Consider the following 10,458-nt stretch of genomic DNA (forward strand, 5'->3'; position numbering starts at 1 on the left):
CTCCAAGCTCGGGAGACCCACCTTCTTAGAAGAACAACCCAGAACCCAGCCCTGCCTGGGGAGGCAGCCTGGAAACAGCCAGGGAGAGGGAGGCAGGAGTGTGGCCCCACACCGACCACCAGCTGCCAGGACACTGGCCAGCAGGTGATATTTGTCGGCTTTCAAAGGCCCGAGTGACGTGGGGGACAGCAGGAGCCCGTAGCACCAATGGTGGCCCTGAGCACCATCTCTGGGTGGACATTTCATGTTTGAAGATTTTATTTTTAAATCATCTCTACACCCAACACGGGGCTCGAACTCATGACCCTGAGATCAAGAGTCACGTGCTCCACCGACCGAGCCAGCCAGGCACCCCTGGTTCACATTTAAATGGCTCCTTCTGCCCTCTAGTCACCGAATGAGGCTCTGGGGCCGAGAGCACCAGGCAAGACCAGGGAAGCCACCGAATGGCAGGAGCCAGCCATGGGGACGGTGGCTGCTGATCAAGGGCCTCCCAGAGACCCCGTGCCGGCCGCTGTGGCCACGTCCGGGCCTCAGAGCTAGCCTCAATGAGACCAGCCTGCCGGCCTCAGGGGACTGCATCTCACAACAAGGAAGGAGGTGAGCCACCCGCACCTAGGGTTGCCTACGTTTGTCACGGGACCAGACGTGGTTCAAGAACGAGCGTGTGTCTGGGACAGGCCGAAACAGGTTGGTGAGTGAGCGCCTCGGGGTGAGGGAAGCCTGGGGAGGGGCCTGGAGCAGGTGCCCTGAGCGGAGCTGTGTGGGGACACACACACCCCTGCAGACCTTAAACAAGGGCGCACACCAGCCCCCACCCCACCGTTAATGCTCCCAGATGAACCCACAGATCGAGGTTGCTATAGATGCTTTGAAACGTTTTATTTACGTTTTTTTTTAAAAGAGCAATAATTTATGCCGTGAACCGAAAAGAGTGAGATGGCGTCTTCCAGCCCCGCCTGTCCTCCCCCGGGGTGGCCTACACGGTCCGTGGTCCGTGGTCCGCTTGGGAAGGTGACAGCGGGGCCGAGGCCAGGACCCTGGCAGGAGGAGGCCTGCACTGTGAGCAGCCAGGGGGGCACTGGGGGCTTCTTCCTGGCGACTACGAAAGGGAGCCTGGCCACCGCGGTCCTGCGCGCACCCCAGCAAAGCCCCGCGGCCGCGCTAGGGCTCCGAGGTCTGCCCGCCTCTTTCCCTCCCCTGCACTGACCCCACCACTGTTTATTTTTGATTGCTTTTTTTTAAAAAATATAATTCTGTAAATGTTCCATAAAAATACTATTGCCCCTGGTCAAACGCGGGATTGCGGTTTGTAGAGTAGCTGTTCTATAAAATGTGAAAAGGTTCTCACACTGGGTGACGTAGAAAAAGGCCAGAATCTCCAGGTATCACAAAAGCCAGTACCGTGCGCGAAGGGAAAGCGCTGCCAGATGCCGGCCAGGGCTCCCCTCCCGCGCTTCCCGTGCAGCGGCCAGGCCTGCGGGACGCAGCGTGGGCAGGACGGGTCTCCGTGCGTACGGGGAGGACATCATGGCTTTGAGACAGACAGACAGACAGTCGACTGCTCCCAGGCCCAACGAGCCGGCCCTACCAGGGCCACCTGCTCAGCTCGAAGCACCGAAGAAACCAGCAATGCCCGGCCAGGAGCACTGGTGGCCGCCCTGTGAGGACGCGGCCAGGCGGGCTCGGGGGCCGCCCCTCCTGCGACAACGGAGGCCCCGCCTGGTCCCCGAGGCGCACTCCCACTCCCACGCAGGCGCTGGGCCTCAGGGAGCCCGCACGGCCCGTCCCCCGAGGCGGGAGGGCTCAGGTCCCGGGGCTGGGCTGTGCCTTCAGTTCTCGGAGAGAGACAGGGCCAGGGCCGCCTGGAAGGCCGCTTCCTCATCGATGCTGTAGTCCTGCAAGACAGGAAGTGAAGACGGGGGTGCAGCAGTGGCCTCTCGGGGCCCCAGACGGGACAGCCACATCCAGAGTCGCGGAGTCACTCTACCGACAGCCCCGAGGGATGTCAAAGTATTGCCCAGCATGGGACCCACATCTGGCTTCCCAACGTTCTTTACAGGGACACCTGACTCGGACACCCGGCTGGGACGCTGGGCGCAGGCAGGTCTGTGGGAGGTGTGAGCTCCTCCTCCTCAGACACAGGTACCAGGGCTCTGAACTGAGCAGAGGGGCAGGGCATGTCCGGGACCCCTGGCAATTAGGACGGGGCGACAGGGCTGAGAGCAAGTAGCCCCAACGGCGGGGGTGCTGGAGGGTCTGCAGGCCGCGTGGCGGGGGGGCTGGGGGGGTGGGGGGAGTGGGACAAGGTTTCTGAAATGCCACAGGTGGGAGAGGGCGGGACAAGGCCCCGGCAGCTCTTCTCCAGGCACCAGGAGGGAAGCCTGTCCCCTCCCACAGGCACTCTTAGTCCCCAGGCCACCACCATGCAAAGCCCGAGAAGAGGGCTGATGGGCCCAGTGGGGGACGGGGTGACCAAGCAGAACAAAAGGAGGCCGTGGCGGGACTGCTCAGTGCAGCTCGAGCCCCCAGGCCCTCCAGGGAACACATATGGGTGGCCCCCGCCCCCAGAAGTCGTGCCCAGCTTCCTCCAAGCTGCTGCCTCAGGCAGGGGCACGGCGAGCTGGGTAAGAATGCAGGCAGGGGGCCAGGGGCGGGGCAGGGCAAGAATGGGGCGGGGTTGCGGGCTAGGGGCGGAGATGGGTGAGAATGGGGCGGGGCCGCGGGCAGGGGGCCAGGGGCGGGGCTGGGTTGGAATGGGGCGGGGCCGCGGGCAGAGGGGGCCAGGGGCGGGGCTGGGTTGGAATGGGGCGGGGCCGCGGACAGGGGCCAGGGGCGGGGCTGGGTTGGGATGGGGCGGGGCCGCGGGCAGGGGCCAAGAGCGGGGCTGGGCACCTACCACAAAGGTGTCGTAGGAGAACTTGTGCCGGTGTAGCAGGTGCTGCAGGAAGTTGGCGCTCTTGTAGCTGGGGTCCCCCCAGGGCATGGCCGAGCAGATGGGGCACACCTGGAACAGAGGGCCCTGCTGAGGCAGCGCTCGGGCGGGAGCAGCCCCCTCCCCGGGTCCCGGGGGGGGCGGGGTTCCACCCACCACGCGGTTGGGGTCGCTGCGATGGTTGTCCACACAGTGCTTCAGCAGCTCCTGCTGGTCCAGGTTTCGGGCGCCACAGTAGGGGCAAGTGAAGGTGGACCTGTTGGGGACGGCGCTGGGGCGGTGCGGGGAGGTGAGTGGGGGCCACTCCCACTGCCCTCCTGGGCCCTGCCCACCCCTGGGCACCTCACCCGGCCCCCCCCCCCTCCCCAGACTCTGGGTCCCCTCCCTTCGCTCAATGTGGCTATGCCCCTGGGAGGGCATCTGTCCAACCCTGGCCTTCCTGGGGATGGCATTCACCTGCTGGGAGGTGATTTGTGAGCCCGCGTGGCCCCTCCACAGAGGGGACACAACAGCCTCTTCTGCCTCCTCAAGGGACAGCAACACGGGCCGGGAGCTGCCCCCACAAGGGCCAGGGGCTCTGAGCACTTGGGAGCAGGGTGCTGACCTGGGGATGGGCTGGGATGTGGGCACCACGGGGACGAATTTGGGGCAGGTGGCCATTTGCTCCTGGACCTTCATGCAGGAGGAAACGTGCACCCTCATCTTGGCCAGCGTCACCTAGGAAGAGGGAGGCAGAGGAGAGGGTCGGGGTCAGGCTCCAGAGGCTGGGAGGACAGTGAGCAAGCAGGCCAGTCCCTGCCCCCGATGCTCGTGGCCCAGCAGTGCTGTGTAAGCAGCGAGAGGCTTCATTTAGGGGCCTGGTGTCTCTGCTGGAGAAGAGACACAGACTCAGGACACCACCCCCAACAGGCGCTCACGGCTTCAAGCCATCCGGCCACCAGCCACCAGTCAGGAACACACCTCAGCTGGGATCCCTTGGGGGCTGCAGAGGGGCAGGGGCAGTCCTTGAGGAAACCGGAAGAGCATTTATTTGGGGAAAATAGCCCTCATAATGGAAACTGACGAACAGCGTTCTCTTATAGACAAACGTGATAGAACTCCTTACCAGACTGCACCGAACCCACCCACAGCACAATCTCCTCAGCCAGGCCCGGGTCACACACTCAGGCCAATGGGGGACACCCGGCTCAGGGCAGGGAAAAGGGGCCTCGGTGGGGATCGAGCGAATGACCGCAGAAAAGGAATAAGCACGGCACCGGTAAAAGCCACCAATTGTGACCCGTCGTCAATGCCCAAAGGCCGGGAGGAAAGGTTTCACAAATGGAAAGCTCGCTCACAGGACCGAGGGAGCAGCGAGGAGGGTGTGAGCACCCACCCCTGGGCCAACATCCCACCCAGCTGTCCCGGGTAACAGGAGAAGGGCCTCCAACGGCAGCCTGGCTCCTAGCTCTGCTCGGGCCGCCACCGTGGCCTGCGTGCGTGGACACATTTGAGAACACGGGGGCGAAGGGCAGGGCCACTGCACACTGGAAACGATGGGAGGGCCCTGCCTGCTCTCTCTCGTAGCGGGGGGAGAAGGCCTACCTGCCAGGGAAGAGGCCAAGGAGCCTCACTGCAGAACCCAGGGTGCCCAGACCCTGACCTTTAGAACAAAGCAACCCGGGGCCGCTTTTTGTTGTGATAAGTTGGTACAACCTGCCGAGCTGAGATTAAAGTCAAAATCCGTTCCTGAGGTTGGGCCGCTGGAAAGGCAGGCCAGGGTGGGTGACAAAGGCCACCGAGTGCCCCCCAGGGCTGGGGCGTTCAGTACTGGAGATGCTCCCTTCCTTTAGGCCTGGGGCCCGCCCCCCGGCCTGCACTTCCCCAAATCAGCCACACGACCACAGAAGACCCGGGGCCAGGCAGCAGGGGGTGGGGAGAGAGGTGTGGGGATGTGGCCAGCCCGCCGGAAGTGAGTGGTGCTGTGGGGGAGGGGCGGAGCAGTCCAGCCCGGTTCCTCTCTGTGGGAGAGTGGAACCCGAGCCCGCAACCTCCCCGCCCCGGGAAGGCCCTGGGGGGTTGGGAGGGGGGTACCTTCTTGTTGCAGCCCCTGCAGGGCGCCTTGTAGGATGAGAGCTGCTTCTCCACGTGGGCAGCCTTGTCCACCTTCTTGGGGTCGAACGGCAGGCGGCACAGCGGGCACAGTGGGGACGGGACCTGCAGGCACGGCTGGAGGCACTCCCCGCAGAACCTGCAGCGCCAGGGGACACCGGCCTCAGCGCGCAGGGCAGCTCCCCTCTGCCGTCAGCGGCGCGTTTCTGGCGACGGTCACTTCTGTTCCTAAATCCTACTGACCCGACGGCTGCCCTCTGGCTAAAAAATGAGCCCAGGTCCCCTCCCAGCTGTGGGCTTCTGGGGCCCGCCGCCATACCCAGGATGCCGGTGCAGCAGTGGCCGTGGCTCCCCAGGACCCGTGCTGGCCCCGCGGCACCGGGCCCAGCAAAAGCCCCAGCCGCGGTGGGAGAGCTCAGCCTGCCCATCTCACGGCCATGTGGTGACAGCGCCTCAGCTGCTCTGGGGACGCGGGGGCAGCGCAGAGGGCCCTGGAGACACTCCACCCACAGAATTCTCAAGAGTGAGATCATGAAAAGTTCTGGGAGAGGAAACCGCAGGGCTCCAAGGGCCAAGACTCATTGGACGAGGCAGGGCCAAAGCTGTCCAGGTTGAGTGTCACCAGCCGTGGGACGGTGCCTGAGCGTGGCGACAGAGGGGCCTTGCTTAGGCTCTTGACTGCTGAGCAGGGATCCTCACGGCCCTGGGCACGCACTCAGGCACCCGAGGCTCTTTGCAGCCCTCAGCTCCTGGCACTATCCTGGAGATGCCACATCACGAGGACAGCCAGGGGACACAGACGTGCTTGAGTCACGGCAGCAAGCCCTCGCGCCCCCCACCCCCTCAGTGCCGCCTGTCACTCAGGCGGGAGGAAAGCCAGGCAGTGGGAACGCCGGGCTGGAAGAAAGACAGCCAGGGGGGCAGCAAGAAGGAACTCGATCGCAGGACCACGTCGGTCCAGCTTCTTAGGAAGCGCCGTGGGGACGGCTTAGCCGTGATGCCAACCTAGAATGTGCAGATGCTGACACAGAGCCGCCACAGCCCCAGGGGAGTGAGCGCTCAGCCCCGAGAAGGGGCCAGGCCCACACCCACGAGAAACTCTGCAGGGCATCAGGGTGAGGCCAGCTGTCCTCTCACCTGTGTGCACCCTGCAGGTGGGGTGGGAGGGACACGGGATGAGAGGGCTCCCCCGGGTACAGACCACTCCGCCGAGCTAAGCGGTCGGCATTCTCCCACCTCCTTCCCAGGAAAAGGCAGCTGAGGACTCCTGCTGCCCAGGGCTGGGCCGTCCTCCCACACGCTGGCATCTGGGGCGCCCCCCACCCCCCACCCCAGCTCATCAGCATCTGCACTCACGCTGTACGTGAGAAGGCCCGGCCCGGCCTGAGGCCAAGAAAATTCCCAGCAGCCTTTTCCCCACAGCACCCGCCCGTCCCTTACCTCACCCAGTGCGCGCTCCCCAAGCACCCCTGGCAGGCGTGTAACGAGGCGCCCACCCGCCCAGAGCTGGCGCTCTCGCCGCCTCAAGGGTCTGCTCAGCCTAATGGCCGAGGGAGGACTCCCTCTCCACCCAGTCACTGGAGGAGAGCCCAGCTCCCATCCCAGTGGGGGCCACGGCAGCATCGCCACGAGAGCCACGAGGTGGAAACAAGCCACGTTGTCCGTGGGTGACGGACACACAGACGTGTGAAGGTGAAGGAACCCAGGACGAGAGGAGGACTGGAGGACGGCGCCCCGGGGTGAGCCTCGGAATCACCACGCTCGGGACGTGTGGTGTATGATTCCGTTTGCGTGAAAAGTCCAGAACAGACCCACCCGTCACCCGTAGGCAGAATGTAGACTGGTGGTTTCTGGGGTGGGGGTGCCAGGGTCTGGTTGCTAACAGGGGTGAGGCTTCTTCCTGGGGAGACAGCAGGGGTCGAGGGCTGACGGGGGAGGACTGCTCGACACTGCACACTCCAGGCAGCCCTGAACTGTGCACATGAGACCGAATGTCAACACAGCTGTGAAACACACACAGAAGGCAAGGCCACGGGGGCACTCGGGACGAGCCATGACCACGTCGTCAGTGGAAGGCAGGGTCCAGGGCAGGCCTGAGGGCCACGACTCCGACGAGAGATGCACAGGCTGCGTGAAGGGCACCTCTGTGCCAGCGGGAGGAGGCGGGGAAGCTCGGGTGTCTTGAGAAGGCACGTGGACCCCGCCTGAACCCGGCCGCTCTCTGTGATCGGCCCACGGCCAGGTGTCCACACTGACTGTGGTGTGCTGAGCGGCGACAGGCAGTGCCCGCCTCTTCCAAGGAGGTTCTGCCCGTATGTACCCAAGGGGCCGGCGCCAAGGGGCTTGTCCGCAGACAGAGCCAGCCGAGGGGTCTGCTCTCCCACGCCAGACCCGCGGGCCCAACTGGAGAAGCCACACGGCCGGCACATGGGCTCCAGCGGCACCTGCGATGTGTCACTCCCGCCCCAGCCTCCCGCACGCGCTGGTGTGCCAGGATAGGCCAGTGTCTCAGGGGCCCAAGAAGGCAAGCAGGCCGGGCCCTCAGGCACCCGGAGCTGTCCTGAGCGGCAGAGCCCAGCTTCCACAGCCTTTTCGGATGGTGTCGATGGCTCACGTCGTGGTCCCCACGTGCAGACCCAGGTAAGCACAGGCTCGCTGACAGCCAGGCAGGGACTCTGGGACTCTGCCCAGAGAAGCCTGCTCGCTGGTCTGGGTGCCGATGGGCAGGGGGCTGTAAGGCTCAGCGGTCCCCAGGGTCTCTAAGGTCACTGCTGTAAGAGCACTGGTTGGGGGAGGGGGCGTGGCTAAGAGGCCAGCCCGGGCCTGACCGCCTGGGCACAAACTCTGGCTTTGCCGTGACACTTGGGAACGCGGTCTCTTGTACCAAGGAAAGAATGACAGCACCTACCCCAAGAGGCCATGGCACACAGAGTACTCAACTCTATCATTCCCTGTGTCCACCCTGTCCATTCCCTGTGGACACCCTGTGTCCACCCTGTGTCCAGTGTTTTGCTTTTTCTAAGACCTGTGCGCATGGGCTGCTGGTGAGGACACTGAGGTGGAAGGACCGACGGACAGCGCTGGTAAGAGAATGAAAGGCGGCCAGAGGCCAGAGGGAGCCCGGGGCTGAGCTACCCAAACAGATACAGGCTGTCAGGGGACGGCATCAGAGGGTAATAAACAGCCACGTGGCTTCTGGTTCCAGATGTGACTTACTGCCCAGGATGTCCCCGGGGCAAGAGAAATAACCAGCTCCCTCTGGGGCTCCTGGGGAGTTCTTGGGAGCTCTGCCACAGGCCTCACTGAGGGCCTCATGACCGAGAGCCCCCCACCGTGCCCTCTCCTCTTCTATCTAGTGCTGCCCACACACGGCCACTCTCACCATCAGAACCTGTTTTGCGGAGGCAAACTGTTTACAGTTAGGTAGCTGTGCGGAAGAGATAACCAGACCAGCAGATCTTTTTTAAGGTGAAGCGTGAGCCTTTGAACCTGGGCTTATTTGCACACGTGCCTCTACGACACCAGAGAAGCAGCTGAAGAAAAGTCAGAGATAGAACAGCCAAGAAAACAAGCCAGCAGGGAGAGCTAGGGAGGAAGTCTTTTACAAAGAAACTGTAGCAGGGGCTCTGGCGGGACCACCTTAGACATAGGAGAGAGAGCTCAGATTCTGCCAAGAAGAACATGGGTCGGGGAGGGGGTTATAGGAGATGATGCTTCCGCAGCAATCCTGTATAGGGCTGAATTCTAAAGACCACATTTTAAGAAAAGACTTACTTAGACAAAAAGAGAGAGAACACAGATTTGTGCCCACCAGGAGACTGGAATGCTGTGGCCCAGGGCTGGGTAAGTGCTGGTGCCAGGGGGATGAAACCCAAAGAACAGGAGAGGCTTTCTAAAGCTGGTGCTAGGAGAAGCCTTACCGTTCTCTCAATCATGGACTAAAAAAATGCAGAACACATCTTAAAACACCCACCAGTGCTTACAAGAAAGGAGTCCTGTCCAGAGGCTGCCTCCGACAAAATGTCACAAGTGGCATGAGAAAGTGAGGCCCGGTGCCCTTCTCCGCAAGTTGGCCGTGCTGTCCTGGTGTGGGCAGGTGCCCATGCTGCCTGAGGAGGGGGTGGATTGTGAAGGCTTTCTGGTTCCTGACGCTGTCCCCGGGTGATGAGCAGGCACACACGTGCCCCGCAGTTCCAGCTCCATCTTCGTGTCAGCAGCCTCCCAAGTTGGCTACCGTTGGTTACAAAATGCTCCAGGGGAACCTACGAGGCGGGTGCACGTCCGCCCAGCCCCCCCCCCCCCCCCCCCGGGGTGAAAGCCCCAACTCCTCCATAGCCCGCGTGCTGCCAACCAAGCCCTCCGGACCCGCTCCCCACCCTGCTAATTTCACTCAAGAGCTGTTCTATTCAGCCAGGAGAGAGTCGCAGAGTAGACCCTGATCTCGGCTCCCTTCCAACAAGGCTGGCAGCTCCGAGAAGACTTGAGCGCAGCTCTCAGCTGGGAGGAGAGCCACATCCTCAGGTTTCTGTTGCTGAAACACCCTGCAGGAGCCCACTGTAGGCCCTGGTGCAATCGGAAACCCTGGTCGCCCAGGACGGCCTGGCTGCTCAATGACGGTTAAGACTCAAGTTCTCCATCAAAACAAAAGAAAACATCACAGGAGTCCAAACAAGCCCCTCTCCTAACTTTAGGGGAGTCCTGTCCTCTGCAGTCAAGACAAGCAGACAGCGGGTCCGAAAAGGAGTTGGTAACAGAAACCACAAGACATTTATTTACAAATGCCCACCCCGGTCTCCGGTGGACCGGATCGAAGGCGACTGGCGCAGAGGTCGCCCGCCGTCCTCCGAGGACCCAGATAGGTCCGCGCAAGCCGTCAGCAGACCCCAGGGGCCCCGGGACCGGGCAGGGCTGCAGGTCGCCCAGTGCGCCGACCGGGTGGTCGGGTCGCCCGGGACTGGAGAGCAGGAGGCTGGGCCGGGGCGAACCCGGACGGCGCTGCGCAGGGAGCCCCGCGCCCCCGCCCGAGCCCTCCGCGCGCCTGGCTCCCGGGCTGCGCCCGGCGGCCGCGGGCCTCGGGCCCCTTCCGGGGAGGGCGCGGATCCCCTCCCCGCAGCGGCGTCCCGGCCCCGCGGCCTCCCGGAGGCCGGCGCACTCACGTGTGGCCGCAGCTGCCGATGGCCACAGGCCGGTGGTACACCTCCAGGCAGATCGGGCAGCTGTACTGCGCCTCCAGGCCGCTGTCACCGCCCGCCGGCCCGCCCGGCGGCTGCCGCTGCTGAGCCGAAGCCACCAGGCTGCGGAACATCGCCATCCCGGGGCCAGGCCCGCCGCCGCCGCCGCTGCCCCTGTTCCGGCCCGGCCCGGCCAGCTCGGAGCGTCACGGCCGCGACGGCGCCGCGCTGACGTCATCAGGGCAGCGCCCCGCCCCAGGC

At 63.9% G+C, this 10,458-nt stretch overlaps 1 protein-coding gene across 4 annotated transcripts; it reads right to left on the reverse strand.

The window, feature by feature from the left end:
- Positions 1-867: 867 nt before the first annotated feature.
- Positions 868-10,415, reverse strand: RNF166 (ring finger protein 166). 4 transcript variants are annotated; one of them, XM_019412944.2, is made up of 6 exons: positions 10,183-10,415; positions 5,009-5,165; positions 3,540-3,652; positions 3,092-3,206; positions 2,900-3,007; positions 868-1,898 (listed from the first exon to the last, which is right to left on the reverse strand). In XM_019412944.2, exons 1-6 carry the CDS (start codon positions 10,335-10,337, stop codon positions 1,833-1,835), a joined length of 714 nt encoding a protein of 237 aa, XP_019268489.1. In that variant the 5' UTR covers positions 10,338-10,415; the 3' UTR covers positions 868-1,832. The 4 variants fall into 4 exon arrangements, with proteins under 4 accessions (XP_019268489.1, XP_053762730.1, XP_053762729.1 ...); XM_053906755.1 differs by lacking the exon at positions 10,183-10,415 and adding an exon at positions 5,346-5,431; XM_053906754.1 differs by lacking the exons at positions 5,009-5,165; positions 10,183-10,415 and adding an exon at positions 4,520-4,991.
- Positions 10,416-10,458: the final 43 nt, after the last annotated feature.

The sequence above is a fragment of the Panthera pardus genome, unplaced genomic scaffold, assembly GCF_024362965.1.
Source record: "Panthera pardus isolate Hobbes unplaced genomic scaffold, ASM2436296v1 HiC_scaffold_19, whole genome shotgun sequence".
Classification (NCBI taxonomy): Eukaryota; Metazoa; Chordata; class Mammalia; order Carnivora; family Felidae; genus Panthera; species Panthera pardus.